Source organism: Acomys minous (genome assembly GCF_964271855.1).
Source record: "Acomys minous genome assembly, chromosome: 13".
Lineage (NCBI taxonomy): Eukaryota > Metazoa > Chordata > Mammalia > Rodentia > Muridae > Acomys > Acomys minous.
This window is the reverse complement of record NC_140495.1, coordinates 26,308,569-26,325,243: the sequence shown is the minus strand read 5'-3', so window position 1 is coordinate 26,325,243 and position 16,675 is coordinate 26,308,569. Positions and strand designations below refer to the sequence as shown.

The 16,675-nt window shown below is 39.6% G+C and overlaps 1 protein-coding gene across 3 annotated transcripts in view; it reads right to left on the bottom strand.

Moving 5' to 3' along the window:
- Nucleotides 1–319: 319 nt before the first annotated feature.
- Nucleotides 320–16,675, bottom strand: part of RASA2 (RAS p21 protein activator 2) — a 97,225-nt gene continuing 80,869 nt past the window's right edge. For all 3 annotated transcript variants that reach the window (XM_084753427.1, XM_084753428.1, XM_084753429.1), the window contains exons 20-24: nt 7,892–7,974; nt 7,279–7,487; nt 5,595–5,698; nt 5,057–5,243; nt 320–3,499 (exon numbers count right to left, since the gene is read on the bottom strand). In XM_084753427.1, coding sequence (XP_084609553.1) covers nt 3,469–3,499; nt 5,057–5,243; nt 5,595–5,698; nt 7,279–7,487; nt 7,892–7,974 — 614 coding nt within the window. In that variant the 3' untranslated portion in view covers nt 320–3,468. The remainder of the gene's footprint in view (nt 3,500–5,056; nt 5,244–5,594; nt 5,699–7,278; nt 7,488–7,891; nt 7,975–16,675) is intronic.

Sequence of the window (16,675 nt, the reverse complement as noted above, 5' to 3'; positions counted from 1 at the left end):
AGATGGTCAGCTACGGGTACCTGCATAGGTCAGTGTAGGATCTGAGTCATCAGAGGCTTTAATGCTGGGCTGTTTTGTTTTTAAAGAGCAGGAAGCCAAACAGGGTGGAGTACATTCTTCCATGCCTCCTTTTGGGAGTGATGGGGCTGCACTGATGAGGAATACTGAAGGCCAAAGAGTGAAGTGAACGAATCAGTAGCCAGTGCAAGCACAGCCCAGGGCCTTCCCAGCTGCTGCTGCTGGGTCTTCCTTTAGTGCCTCACCCACAGACAGGCGAGGCACAGAAACTCTAAGTATAAGGAAGGTCTCACAAATAGCAAACAGGCTTCTTGTACTTTATTTGAGTTATTTTCAAATGACAGTTACAAAAGCTTTTAATTTTTATAATACTCTTCATAAGAAAATAAAATTTAAATAAAAATACATTCTCAACAATACAACATGGTTACACAAATTCACTATATTACACTTTGATAACTTACATTTTCAAACTAGAGACTGTAAAAACCAGTATTTACTAGCAACATATTAATTCCCGAGTTAAAAATGGAAGCAGATAACACCAATTAAGATCAGTAATTTAACTCTAGAATGAGTTTTGCATTTGTCACATATGTGAGGACACTAGAAAGCTCTGCAGAGTCTGTCTTTATGGGCTATCCAACAGCATTTTAAAACAAATTAGAAGGCGAGTTCACTTAAAAGAAATCTGTTTTTTAAAAACATGGCTGCAAGAGCTTTTCTAGTGAAAGAATGAAATCAGGCCTTGGAAACACAAACAAAAGCCACAGCCATCAGTCACATGATATTTTCTGTTGGTAAAATAAGAGCCCAGTCCTGACCCTTAGCTATTATTACCCGTGATATTAAAAACATGTTTCTTTGGTAAACAAAATAGTTTGACTTGATAAATTATATTCCTGGGAGTAAAAACTTTTGCTATTGTCCATTGTGTTATCAGATGATGACTTAAAACAAAGCTACACAAAACACACAACAGATCCCACAGTCTCAATGGGTGGACACAGCTCCACTAAGAGTCAGAGCTAGTGAGCGTCTATGGTAGGTCTCTCCCAATCGTTTTCTTCTGTTCTTTCTGGGTACTCTAGGTTTTAGGGAGAGGTGAGCTGCCATGTTTTTTCTTTTTTTCAAATGCTCTTAGTAAAAGGCGGAGAAAGGAGATCATGGATTTAAGATCCAAAGTGCTCAAGAGCATAGAAAGGGGAGGCCCCCAGGAGAGCCTTGATTGTCTTAGGGTCCTGTGGACATGATTTCTGATTGGAAGAATTCATCTAAAGAAAATTAGCTTTATATTTCTCTTTTTACACTGTACCCAGCTGGCCAATTAATTCCAGTCAAGCTGGCTGCTTAAAGAGTAATGTGACTAAAAGAACTAGAATATTCAGCTCTCAAACGCTGAGCTATACATGTGTGCAGCTTGGGCCCCTCTGATTGTACAATCATTGAAAACATTTGTAACTGGAGTGTAACATTAGAAATGTTAGGGGAGTTGGATGTGGTGGCATACACTTTTAATCCCAGCACTCGGGAGGCAGAGGCAGGCAGATAGCTCTGTGAGTTCTAGGCCAGCCAGGGCTACATAGTGAGACCTTGTCTCAAAACAGCAAGAAGAAATCCTTAGGAAATAGTTCCTTTTGGGGAGTAGAAAAAACCAAAACCAAAACCAAAATGCAAACCAACAAAACCACCAACAGAAGATTCAAAACCACTCAAGAGCCTTGAATTCTTTAATCTGGCTGGCTCATGTCCTTTTTAGGTAGACATTTTGGAGAATCTAAGTAGGAATTTTAATACAAAGTTCATAAGAAATTTATTAAATGGCTAAGTTTAAGAAAAAACAAAACCCTGTAACAGCATATTTAATGGGATCTATAAGTCTGTCAGATTTAAAGAACTCTTCTAAACTTTAGTATGGGCCAGGAGTCCCCAGTGAGATGCAGGCCAGTACTGACTCTAAAAGGTCATTTAGAAAAATAAATTTTTCAGTCATGATTTTTAATGGGACAACTCTCTGTGTTAATGATCTTTAAAAATGATTACCCAATAATAAGGTAAAAATAATTACCCAGCAACATAATAGGCAAATACATTCTGAAATACAGCTTAAGTTCAAAGAAACAGAAGACTACAGTTAGTTAGACTCACACCAATAAGTCACAGTTGTCAACAGGAACATATGTAAATACCCCAAGGTTCAAAGTACCACACTTAGAAAATGTTTTGAATTTAAAAAGACAAGTAAGTACCATGGTTTTTAATACTGATGAAGCCAAGTGTATCACTCCTTTTCAGGGCAGCACTTGCTTCAACTGCTTATTTACAGTTATGGTTTTTAGGACCCAAGTAGAATAAGGAAAACATGTGGCTAGCAGGCAATAGGAAACAGCAATAAAATATCAACAGTTTCTGGAAAGCACTGTTCTAGATTTAAACACTGATCATTCAACTGATCATAAAAGATAGATACCATGGAGTATCTAAACTACAATCTGGAATGTGCCAGATTATTAAAGTGCGCCAAGTGACTGTTCTCGAGTTAGAGCAGGACCTAACACTCTATGGAGGGTATCCTAACACACCCTTATTAGGACAGGAAACAGCAGACAAGGTCAAGTGATCACCTCACTACCTTCTTCACTCTCTTTCTTCTGGTTGGGAAGAGATGCCCTCAGGAGTAATGTGAAACTGAATTCTCAAATTAAGAGGATGAGTACCTGATACTTAAAACAATGACAAACATCTTAGTGGTCTCATTTTGTTTCATCTGTCATCACTCATTCCAATGTAAACATGGTGCACATAGAGCACATATCCCTGATGTCTATCCAAGTCCTCTCACACTGGACGAGGTGGAACATCCACCAGCTTTCAAAGGTGCTCTGAGGTCTTCGTCTCTGTCTCTACCCGGTAATGGCTGCCACGACAGAGGGAAAAAAAGTTTTTCTTCTCTTTCCTTTTTAAAGATGGAGGGTCCAGATGAACTCAATGAAAAATTCTGAATTGATAAGGAACTAGAATTTTCTAGTGAACCACAATGTTGGCAGTATAGAGCAGGCACTAACGGTAGTGAAAATGCATCCACACAACAGAGTGCTACAAGTAGAGATGGTTTCTTACTATGAAGTGCTCCCTTTATTACAAAGCTTCGTAGGAACCTTCGCTGGAAAGATTCTTTCTATCAAAAGGAAGTTGCTGAGACACGGATTTTGATGCATGGATGCATGAATTTGGATATAAAAGAAATTTTGGGTTTCAAATTCTCTAGTAATAAACTCAACAATATCAGGATTCCCAAACAATTAATTTCAATTGTTAAATATTAAATACAACATGAAAGCAGGAGTCATCAGAGCCAATGTCCACTCGTACATGCTATATGAACAAAACAGGGTGAATTGAAAAACTCCACGAAAAATATATTTTCCAGTTCTCCATCAGTTGGTCAAACTATGATATTTTCCCAACAATTGGATTTTCCCTACAAAACAGTAAAAGAAAATTTTTTCTTTAAAAGAAATACAAAAATTAAAAATGTGACATATATAGAACCCGTCAAGCACTTTAATTTTCCCCGATCATGGAAATGTTGAGTCTTATTTTATTAATTCAACAAGTATTACTGATCACTTATCACATTTCAGACACTATGCTAGAAGCCAAGGGTACAATACTGAACAAAACAGACACGAGCAAATTATTTAGTATAAGAAGGTTTGCTGGTTCATTCTTGCCCTCTCTCCCCCCAGTGCTAGGCAACCATACTGACACCAAGCTATTTTCTTAGCTCACATCTGGCCCCCACAATTAAAGAAAGAAAACAGATGTATGAAGTACACTGTAAGGGGCAGTAGGCAAGAGCTCTCCCAGAAACTGAGCTGGTGTTTTTTCATAGAGAAAACTAAAGCTGGGCTGGGTATGGTATGCACGGATGAGGTGCTAGTTAAGGATGGTCAAGCCTTGGCTATGAACGTTGAAGGACTCCAGGAAAGTGAGATTAACTCTTGTTGAAAAAGACTCAAATTACACTAATAAAGAAAATACAGGATTAGGATGTTTACAACCTTGCAATGTGCTAAGCTTTACACCAAGAAGAATGCATTTATACCCGTAAAACTGAGTTTTAAAATTCAGGAATATAAAAGTACTAACTGACATAATTTTCAAAAGCCATTTACAATAATACAACAAGGCTTCAGAGTGCTCCCACTAATGGTGTAGCATCTTGGGCAAGGCATTCATTTTTCTTGCACTTAAAATCTTTCTCCCTATAAAGTGGGACTGAAACTCTGCTGGGCTGCTGTGAGGATCCAGAACAGAGGAGCACACACGGTGTTGTCAGTTGCTGGTCCAGGAAATAAATGTTTGCCACCCACTGTACCACCAGCAGGACCCTGATCACGCTTGAGCATTGTGTGGCGGGGAAGGCTGCGGGTTACTCTAGCCAAGTTTCTTCGCTCTTACTAGGGAGGAAATACTTTACTTTCCTGCCTGTGGACACTAAGAAAAGAGAGTGGGGTTCTCAACTATTGTGGCTCAGGATTTAGATTACCTTAGCCGCGTATCGTTCCCAGTGACAGTGCTTAGTCGCTGCATTAACTGTATAAGCTTGCTCTTCCTTGGTGAGGCTGGCTGCTGGGCGTCATCTAACTGACAAGGTGTCCAGTGCTGGTGTAGCACTGAGAGGAGCAAGTCCCAGTGCACGCCAGCTGCGGCTGCCCTTACCCACCCATCCTCTTCATCTGTGATAAAGCAGCTGAGGTCAACTAGCAAATGCTTTATGTACTGTCATATCTTAGTTTCCTGGTATTCATCACAATATAATGTGGGAAATATAAAGGAGACAACAAAAACATGAAAACGCTCCTGTTACTCAAGAAGTGACTCCTGACTGACTGTGACGTTTGAAGCAGTGATGAAGCACACACCAACATAATGCAATGGCAGCTGACCTGAACAAGACAAGCAGCGAGCACAGGGAAGGGCGCCCCACAGGCTGCCCCAGCAGACGCGCCAAGCAGTCGCCTAGGATACTTACTTGCTTCCGTATTTTGCACTACTCGATCTTTTCTTTCTGTATTTCTCGTGAGGCTCATCTAGCTTCTCTATGGTGCTTTTTATTTGCTGAATTGTCTTAAAGGTCGTTACAGAATCCTCGATGGTAAAGCTAGAATCCATAGGTTCCTTCTGCGGCCCTTGGTACACCGCTATAGACCCACACGCCTCTGTAAGGAGCAGCGAAACCTCCCATCAGAAAACTAAACTCCACAAATGCCATCTGCAGTGTAATTAAAAAAACAACAACAACCCATCAAGTTCTAAGGGATAGATTTTCTTTGACCAGAGCACAGGTGGCTGTATTAGAACAATTTCACAAAACAGAACCACACTTACTAAGAATAGTATGCTTACTTCATGAATAGGTAAGATAAATGCCTTCTTTGAGGGCCTGTAAACTTCATTATCAGTAACTTAGCAAATCTAGAAATATTTTCAACTTCTTAAAAAGTCAATGAAATAACCCAGAAATTAGTAACGAAAGGTCATGGTTTTATAAAAGTAGAATGTGTGTTTACCTTCCATTTTCTGCAGCTTAAGTAAACTGAGGGTAAAAAGGGAATAAATTCTTTCTGTTTCTCTGTCTTCATCAATATCTATCTGGATGTCTGCTGGGATACCTCTATGATAAAAAGAAAATTAAAGAGATTGGAAAAAATTTTCTTTGTTAACATGAGAAAGATTTTGAAGGTACTGAGACTAAAATTAGAATTTTGCAAAAGGGACCTTAGAAATCAGTTTCCAAGATAGCTCAACAGGATCATAAGGTTTGATTGTTAAGGACTCAAGTTTGTTTGTTTGTTTGTTTTCTCTTTTTTCTTGTTTTCTTTGTGTAGCTTTGGCTGTCCTGGACTTACTTTGTAGACCAGGCTGGCCTTGAACTCACAGAGATCTGCCTGCCACTGCCTCCCCAACTAATGGCATTACAGATGTGCACCACCACACCTGGCGAGGACTCAAGTCTTGAAGAGGATTTTGAATTAAATTAATTTTAAAAACATTTTTTATTGTGTATGTGTGTATCTATGTACATATGTGTGTGTGTGTGTGTGTGTGTGTGTGTGTGTGTGTGTGTGTGCGTGCGCGCGTAGGCTAGAAGAGGGCATCGGATGCTCTGGAGCTAGTTACATCGGTTCTAGAACTAAACTTGGGTCTTCTACAAGAGCAGGAAGCATTTATTACGCTTTCCATTCCCAATAAAAACATTCATATAATCTACAGTTTCTCACAAAACATTAATAAGAAAATCTATAGGGCAACAATGCTAATCCGTATGTTTAAAAAACAGAATGTTTAGTGGACTTCTTTGATCCAATTTAAGAAAGATTTTAACTTTATTATTTCTATGTGTGGGGATGGGCATGTAAGTGTGGATGCCTGAGGAGGCCAGAGGCACCTGATATCCTGGAGCTGGAGACAGAGGTAGTTGAGAGCTGCCTAATGTGAGTGCTAGCAACTAAACTTGGGTCTTGGGCAAGAGCAGTAAGAGCTGCTAACTACTGAGCCATCTCTATCTTTGTGTCTTGCTCAGGCTTGAGATGCTGATTCCTCCTTTAATAATGTTGATCACAGGGTGGACTCTGCTTATACTTGGCAAATGCTCTACCATCAAGCTTTAACTTGGCCCTTCGGACCTGTGTTACTATCTAATCCCCTCCCTCCACGTGAACAACCGTTATTAATTTCAGATTTTTTTCTTTTTTCTTATCTTTTTGTTTCTTTCTTTTCGAGACAGGGCTTCTCCTTGCAGCCTTGGCTGTCCTGGACCTGCTTTGTAGACCAGGCTAGAACTCACAGAGATCTGCCTGCCTCTGTCGCCCTGAGTGCTGGGACTAAAGGTGTGCACCACTATGCCCAGCTAATTTCAGAATATTTTCTTACCTGCTTGTTATCAGTCTCCTTTCTCCCATCCATCTAGACTCTGGCCACCACTAATTTACATTTTTTGTCTATGAATTTACTTACTCTATATTCTTTATTTTTTGTGGTACTAGAACCCAACCAAAGTACTTGTGTGTATGTCAGGCAAACACTCTACCACTAGACGACAACCCAAGTCCTTCTAGACACCTTGTATACAAATGCTTTCAAACAGCATGTGCCTTTATGTCTAGCTACTTTTACTTGGCATGTTTCATCTCCATACCCACTGTATGGACAGACATTTTCAATCACTACTTCTCTCATCAGAGAGGAACTTACGCAGTACACGGCTTGCAGCCTGGTGTGTTTTCGCTTGTCTCCTGGCAGCAGAGCCAGTTCCCATTGAGATACGCTGAAGGATGAAAAGAACTGAGCCTGTTGTGGTTGCACCTGCTCACCCTGCACAGCACATCTATCCACTCGTTAGCTTCCACACAGTTATTTGCTTGGACGTAGAGTGTTTTCTCTGTATGTATCACCTGGAACATCTTTATTGGCAATTAAGATAAAAGTTAGAAAAGCCTTAAAAGCAACACACAGTACACAAACAGAGAAAGCATTTAGAAGGAGACCTAGTTAGTTTGGCTAAGAAATGACCACTAATGTGCCTTACTGAACTGTTACACTAAGCTTAGTTAATGGTTCTGAGCACTAGAACCATAAAAGTTGTAGATGTCATACATGTCCAAAGGAATGGGCCACTGTCTGAGTAAGAACAAAGCAGGGAACACAGAGTGAGGACCTAGGATGTCATCCTGGTGACTGAAGGGTCCCGCACCATCTGCGTGGCAAGAGTTGACAGAAATTGGGACAATACTGAGACCTGAATAGCAAATCCTAAAAGAACTCACATATGCCGACTTAAAATGCTCTCAACATTTATATTACTTACGTTCTTCTTGCTGAAAGAGCTTTCTTCCAGTTTTTCCACAGCAAGAATGTTTTTCACTGGAATAGTGTAAATAGCATCTTTGCCTAAATAATTAAAGATGACAAAATTAAAAGAATTACTGTAAACATTAAGAGAATTTCTTTAATAGTTACAAAGGCGAGATGTTAGTTCTGTAAGGTTAATTCGCTTGCTGACAGAAGCGTATGTATCTCCAGCAGGCCTCTGAGTGCTTTGTATATAACAATATGGGACAAGAATTTTGATTGCTTTCTATAAAGCAACATCCTCTTCTTTTTCCATGTAGATGAAAACATTTTCAAGGAAAAGTGTGTGAATAAGTTTGATCTTCATATAGAAAATTTCTATGCCATTAGAAATTTGTAATACTAATTATATAAAGCTGAAAGAACTAACACGCCTAGTGATGAAGAGCCATTGAGAGGCCCAGGCCCAGGAGTTACGACCTAAGCAGTGAATGTAACTATTAAAGTAGATTCTTTTTTGTTTTTGTTTTGTCAACTTAACATTTAGTTAAAGAATTAGCCCTTAGCTGGGTGTGGTGACACATGCCTGTAATACCAGCACTTGGGGAGGTAGAGGCAGGTAGACTGCTGTGTGTTCAAGGCCAGCCTGGTCTACCAAGGCTACACAGAGAAACCCTGTCTTGAAAAAATAAACAAACCCAAACATACAAACATTTGTGTGTGCAGATGTGCGGGGAACCAAACCCAAGACACGATGCATGCTAGGCAAGTGCCCTAGCACTGACCTACATCTCGACTCTTAAAACATGCCCACTTTTATTACTTTGTGTGTGTGAGTGTTTTCCCAGCATGTATGTATGCATACTGCATGTGTACCCAGTGTCCTCAAAGATCCAAAGAAGAGGATTTGGATCCCCTGGAACTGGAGTTACAGATGATTGCAAGCCACTATGTGGGTGCTGGAAATTGAACTCAGGTCTTCTGCAAAAAATAAGTGCTTTTACCTAGTGAGACAACTATCCAGCCCTAAATTTTTAAGTTTTGCTTTATTTATTTATTGTAGCAAAGTCTCTTATGACTATCCTGGAACTCACTACGCAGGTCAGGTGGCCTCACACTCAGATTCACCTGCCTCTACCTCCCAAGTGTTAGAATCAAAGGCCATGCCCAGCCTTGTTTAAAATTTTTAAAATTCCATTTTATTTCAGTGTTTGTGTCTATTAGTTTAGTATTAGTTTAGTATTTAGTGTGTGTGTAGGTGCACACACATGTACTACAGTAGACAAGACCCCTGCCTGGGGATGGGCCGAACTCCTAACTCCGTGACAAGGAGGGGAGAGAAGAGTGAAACAGCTCAAAAGGTAAAACGTGTGACTTTGAGGACAGCTAGAAACATACTATCTCCAAGAGCCACTACTATTGTTTACCTCATAATATAAAATTCCTGCCATGAGAAAGGGAAGCAAAGCTCAGCCATGGAAGCTCAGCCTTGGAGAGAAAGTTCAGTCAGGAACTCCAGCTGCCCAGTCTCAACTTCCCCAGTGGGTTTCTTTTCTTTCTTTCTTTTTGATTTCTTATTTATTTTTGGCTTTTTGAGACAGGGTTTCTCTGTGTATCCCTGGCTGTCCTCAGCTCCCACTTCTGTTCTTTAAAGCAGCCAGTCTCCACTTGGTGTTTTGTTACAGGAGCCCGGCCACAGTGATCCGCCTGCCTCTGCCTCCTGAGTGCTGGGATTAAAGCTGTGCACCACCACTGCCTGGCAGATGTGATATATGATTTTTTGAAAGATATATACTGACTGTCTGCTATATGCTAGGTACTGTTCTAATAATTTAAGACAGAACAATAAACAAAAATCTACCAGTTCTGAAAAGACTGGTAGATAAATATTAACTAGATATGAAAACTATAGTGGAAATAAATTGAAGTGATGTAATAGAACGTAACTGGAAAGTTACTTGATACTGGGCAGTTAGAAAGACTGTAGAGATAACACAGTCTTACACGGGAACAAAAGAAAAATTATCAGCAGTATTCTAGAAACAGACAAGACAAAATTTATGAAGACGTAAGGTTAAGGCAGGAAGGGAGTAATGATGAAAGCACAGGTAGAAGATGGTTAGGGAGAGCTGCAAGCCAGCATCAGTGGACACAGAGGGCTGGGATTGGAGAGACTCAGACACATCAGGATGATTAACAGATCTCCATGAGGAACAGCTGGGCCAAACATCCACAGGCTAATGCAGCCAGGCTATAAGCAGGGCTGCAGAGCAGTGCAACGTCCCTGTCCCTCCCATGATCATTGTGGGCATGTTACGGAACCCTAAGGTAGGTAAAAGGGTTGTAAAACACAGATAAGCAAAATTGCCAGGGCAGTTACACAACAGGTAAGAAAATCCAGCATTTGCTGGGTGGTGGTGGCACACACCTTTAATCTCGGCATTTGGAAGGCAGAGGCAGGTGGCTTGCTGTGAGTTTGAGGCCAGCCTGGTTTATAAAGCAAGTCCAGGATAGTCAAGGCTACACAGAGAAATTCTGTCTTGAAAAAAAAAAAAAAAAAAGAAAGAAAAAAAGAAAAAGAAAGAAGGAAGGAAAGAAAAACCAGCTTTCTAAAGGAGAGATACACATATAGAGTAACATCTGAGGGAGTCAGAGTGTAATGAGTTGGGTACCAACCTACACAGGACATCAGAGGGTCTAGCTAGAGAATTTAAAACTATTCTTTCTTTCTGGATAACTATTTGTTATCCAGCATGCCCATACCCTAATGTTGCTGTATTTACTCATTTTTCTACATGTAGACATCCAGTTAGACCAGCACACCATTTATTCAAGATGCTACCTCATCCCCGCCCACTGTATGGTTTTGGCTTCTTTGTCAAAAATCAAGTGCCCATAGGCTTTTGGGTTTATTTCTGAGTCTTCGACTCAATCTAATACTGCAAATGTTAGATGCTCCCAAAAACAGTTCTTACACTACGAGGGCGAATTTCATTTAACCATGATAATAAGAGTGAATTACATGAGTTAGAAGCAGAAGATTTTCCCAAGAAGTTTTCAATAACAACACAGAAAGACATATAAACACAATGTACCAGCTTAGGCTCATAGGACTTCTAAGTGTTGAGAAATGACTAAATGCCCTTAAGAAGAAGAAATATTATGAATAAGGCTGCAATGAACATAGTTAAGCAAGTGTCCTTGTGGTAAGGTAGAGTATCTTTTGGGTATATGCCCAGGAGTGGTATAGCTGGGTCTTGAGGTAGATCTATTTCCAATTTCCTGACAAATCTCAGGATTGACTGCCACAAGTGTGCACCCCCACCAGCAACGGAGGAGTGTTCCCCTCACTCTGCATCCTATTCAGCATGCCCTGTTACTTGAGGTTTTTATCTTAGCCATTATGACGGGTATAAGATGGAATGTCAGAGTTGTTTGATTTGCACTTCCCTGATGACTAAGGATATTGAACATTTCTTGAAGTGCTTCTCAGCCATTAGAGATTCCCGTTGAGAATTCTGTTTAGCTCTGTGCCTTTTTTTTTTCTCTCTCCCCTTTTGAGTCAGGGTTTCTCTGTGCAGCCTTGGCTGTCCTGGACTCACTTTGTAGACCAGGGTGACTTCGACTCACAGCCATCCCCTGCCTCTGCCTCCCGAGTGCTGGGATTAAAGGTGTGTGCCATCATCCCAACTCTATATCTCATTTTAAAATTGGATTATTTGGTTTGTTGGTGTTTAATTTCTTAAGTTCTTTATATTTTGTCAGATGTAGGGTTGATGAAGACCTTTTCCCAATTTGTAGGCTGTCATTTTGTTCTACTAAGGTGTCCTTTGCCTTTGTTTTTCAGTTCCATGTGGTCCCATTTATGAATTGTTATCTTAGAGCCTGAGCTGTTGGTGTTCTGTTCAGGAAGTTATCTTCTGTGCCAGTGAGTTCAAGGCTTTTCTCCACTTTTTCTTTTAATAGACTTAGTGTATCTGGTTTTATGTTGAGTTCTTTGATCCATTTGGACTTGAGTTTTGTGCAGTGTGATAGATATGGATCTATTTGCATTTTCTACATGTAGACATCCAGTTAGACTAGCATATCATTTGTTGAAGATGCTACCTCACCCCCGTTTTATGGTTCTGGCTTCTTTGTAAAAAATCAAGTGTCCATAGGCTTATGGGCTTATTTCTGGGTCTTCGATTCAATCCCAGTTATCCACCAGTCTGTTTCTATGCCAATACTATACAGTTTTGTTTTGTTTTTTAATTACTGTTGCTCTGTAGCATAGCTTGAGATCAGGGATGGAGATACTTCCTGAAGTTCTTTTATTATGTAGGATTGCTTTAGCTATTCTGGGTTTTTTGTTTTCCCATATGAAGTTGAGAACTATTCTTTCAAGTTCTGTAAGAAATTGTGTAGGTATTTTGATGGGAATTACATTGAATCTGTATATTGCTTTTGGTAAGATGGCCATTTTTACTGGAAACAACCTAGACATCCCCCAACTGAAGAACAGATGAAGAAAATGTGGTAGATTTACACAATGAAATTCTACTCAGCTATTAAAAACAAGGATATCATGAAATTTGCAGGCAAATGGATGGAACTAGAAACGACCATTCTGAGTGAGGCAACCCAGACCCAGAAAGACACACATGATATATCTTCACTTATAAGTGGGTATTAGCCATGTAGCACAGAATAACCACACAACAATCCACAGACCCAAAGCAGCTAAATAATGAGGGGGGTCCAAGGGAACATGCATGAATCTTTTATTTTCTTAATGATCTTTTTTTTTCTCGTGTTTGTGTGTGTGTGTGTGTGTGTGTGTGTATGCAGGCAAATGTATAAGCTCATACATGTGGATGCCTGAAGTTGACATAGCACATCTTCCTCAACAGCTCTTCAATTTATTTACTAAGCAGGTTTCCTCACTGAGTCTGGAGCTCACCAGCTCCAGTTGGTCTGGTTAGCTAACTTGCCTTGGGGAAGCTCCTGTTTTGAATAATTATGAAGTCCAATTTGTTAATATTTTTCTTTCATGGATGACACCTTTGGCTTTAAAAACTTTCCTGTTGGGGCTGGAGAGATATGTCGATGGTTAAGGGAACTGGAATTTGATTCCCTCTGGTACCCAAGCGGGAGCTCACAAACACACACAACTCTAGCGCCTGAGGATCCGGTGCCCTCTTCTGGTCTCCTTGGACACCAGGTACCAGACTTTTTAATATATATATGCAAAACACTCAGCCACACATGTAACATGTTAAATTAAAAATAAATAAACAAAAGAAGAGACTTTGCTAGTTAATAGAAATACTTAAAGCAATTAATTTTCATTAAGTACTGCTTTAACCATATTCTACAAACTTTGTTGAGTTTGTCATTCATTATGTTTTTATTATGAGTTTTATTATCATTTATAGTTTAAAAGTAGTTCTGAATTTCTTTGACCTGTAGGTTATTAAGAAGCATATTAACTTTCAAATGTGCTGGGGGGTGGACATACCTAGATGTATATAACTTTAATTATGTTATAAGAGAACATTTTGTACCATGTTAACTTTTGATAGGTACTGTAACTTAGTTTGGTTTAGTTTGGTAAATGCTCCAATATGACTGAAAGGATTGTGTAGTCTCTTTGTTTTGTATAATATTCCATACATGTGAATCACAGCAAGGTAACTGAGTGTGATGCTTCAAATTTCTATATTTTTGTTGATTTTTTTTGTCTATTTTGATAGCTACTTAAAGTATTTAAATATTCGACTGTAATTATGGACTTGTCTATCTTAACTGTTTTTCTCCTGACACACATTAACAAACAAACATGTACAAACACTCAGAACATTGTTTTTCCCCGTGAAGGCTCTTTATCATTCTGGAGTATTTACTTGGTAACAGCTGTTCTGAGGTTTACTGTGATTACTGCTCATCTCATACCGTCTTTTTCTCCACCCAATTACTTTCAATCTATCTGTGCTTTTATACTTAAGACACAAAAGTTATAGAAAGTATTTCATAAGACCTTGTTTGTTAGAACATCTAGTCTGGCAGTTTCCATTAAACTAGTTTCCTTACACTTAGTCTAATTATTGATACTGTTGGGTTTAAGCCACCATCTTGCTATCTGTTCCGACTTCTGATGCTTTGTCGTTCTCCCCATGACATCTTTAGCTACTTTCTGAATGGGAGACAGGGTACAGGCTGCTCCACCCATTTCCCTCTAAGCTTTGTTATAATATATAGTCCTGTTTAGAGACAAGGTCTCACTGGGTAGGTCTGGCTGTCCTGGAACAGGCTATGTAGACCAGGCTGGGCTGGAACACACAGAAATCTGCCTGCCCCTGCCTCCCCAGTGCTGGGTTAACGATGTGCACCACCACACTTGGGATCATAGAGTCTTTTTTTTTTTCCAACAGGGTTTAGCTTTAGCTGTCCTGGACTCACTTTGTAGACCAGGCTGGCTTCAAACTCACAGAGATCTGCCTGCCTCTGTCTTCTGAGCGCTGGGATTAAAGGCGTGCACCACCACTGCACAGCTGGCATTATGTAGTCTTAACTCATTACAATCTATTTAAAATTATTTTTGTGTTCTATCCTAAGATACAGGATATTTTCCTTCATCCCTTCTGTTATGACACTCCTGCCACACACACTTAGCTATGCTATAAAGCCACAGCTCAATGCTATAAATCTTATATTAAGCAGTTACCTTTTGAAACAAATAATTCTGTATTTATACATGTGTCAACCACGTCCTGTGCTCTTAATTTTTACATATCTTTGTCTCTACTTAGTGTTATTTCTTGTCATCTTGGAAAACTCTCCTTTAGAATTTTTGTACAGTGAGGCTGTTCACAATCAATCTTTTATTGATTGAAGAATATTTTCATATTTGATAAAGAAAGTTTTACTAGAATATTTCTAAGTTGAAAATTTTTTTTCAGTACTTCAAAAATGGCATTCCATTGTCTTTGTTTCTGCTTGGTTTTGTTGTTTGTTGGTTTGCTTGTTTGTTTGTTTTGCTTTTCGAGACAGTTTCTCTGTGTAGCTCTGGCTGTCCTGGAACTCTTTGTAGACCAGGCTGGCTTTGAACCTGTTTATGTTCTAGGAAAAGTAAATAGTCAAATGTACTGCTGTTCTTCTTTATGTACAGCAATTCATCCTTGTTTCTCTGTTTACAAAGTTTTATCTTTGTTTACCATACACCTTGCTCTTTTCTCGAACCTCGGCTGTCCTGGACTCGCTCTGTTGACCAGGCTGGCCTCAAAGTCACAGCAATCTGCCGGTTGAGGGATGTATTTTGATGTTAATTACTGTTTTCTGTCTGTGACTTACCTTTTGTTTAATAAAAAGCCATCCCACCTGGGCAGGGCAGGGGAGATAGGTGGGGCGAAGAGAGAGAAAAATTCTGGGAAAAAGAAGGACTGCCATGAGAAAGGAAAAGGGAAAAGACCTAAAGTAAAGAGAGGAAGGCCGCCATGGGTTAGCTGGAGGAAAAGCACATGTCCAGTGGCATGGATAGAGATTTGAGTATTTGAGATTATGGATGGGGAGGTAGCTTGATAAAAGTTATTAGAAACAGATGACATGAGATCAAGGCAGGGATTCCATGCCTGCCCCACTATGGGAGGCAGTTTAAAGGATTGGTATCTGCCTTGCCCCAGGTTAACTAAGGCTTTTTAAAAATATAACAAGTGTCTGTGTCTTAACTGATTGCTAGCCGGGCCTACAGATAATACATGTAATTTTAAAAACAATATCTGCCTGCCTCTGCCTGCCTAGTGCTGGGATTAAAGGCATGCGCCACCACCACCCAGCTGAATTTCCTGGTTCTTTAAGATGATTTCTCTCAATGAATTTATGAATTTATTTAGGCCACTATTCCTTCAAATCCCCACTCTGTTTCTCTATATGAGATACCCATCATGCCTGATATGGTTTTACAAATTAATGCTGATTCCCTTCATCTCATAAATGCCCACATCTTTTTTGTTTCCCAAACTGGTTAATTGCTATCGATCTGTTTTTAAGTTTAGTGAACTTTTCTTCTCGTACCTCCAGCTGTTAAACCCATCCAGTTACTTTCTCATGTAGTCTATTTCTAACATGCACACTCCCATTGCATTTTCTTTCTTGCACCTTCTCTCCAGAGTTGTCTATATATTTTGGGCAATGTTTCTAATTATTATTCATGAGGGTGTTAGATTAGTACTAAATTAATATTATCTGAACTCACTGTGTATGTATTTAAAAGATAAGCTCTAATACAGCCCAGGTTGGCTTTGAATTCACTATTTAGCCAAGGATTACCTTGAACTTGTGATGTTCCCAGCTCTATCTCCCAAGTGCTGGGATTATAGATGTGGCCGCCACACCCAGTTTATGTCCACCAGAGATAATAACATGGCTTTATGCATGTTAGGTGAGCGATCTATCAACTAAGCTATACCCACGTCTTCAGTCATGTTTCTATTTATAAAAAGGTAATTTCATCCCTTCAGTTGCTTTTGCCTAAATTCTTGAAGTATTTCTTTCCCTGTCTCCCCCCTCCCCCGCATATCTAATTCCTGAACAGATCCTCTGAGTACTATCTTTAAAATAGATCCAGAATGTGATCTTTTTTACTACCCCTATTGCTACCTACTGGTCCAAGCCAGTACTTTCTGTGCCTTGGATTATTGTAATTAAAAATAATTTTGGCTTATATCTATCAGTACTAACCTGTAAATTGAGTAAGAGCCTGGGTTTTAGTATGTCTTCTTCACTACTGCTCTGTCCTGCATCTCTGGCACATAGTAGGCAC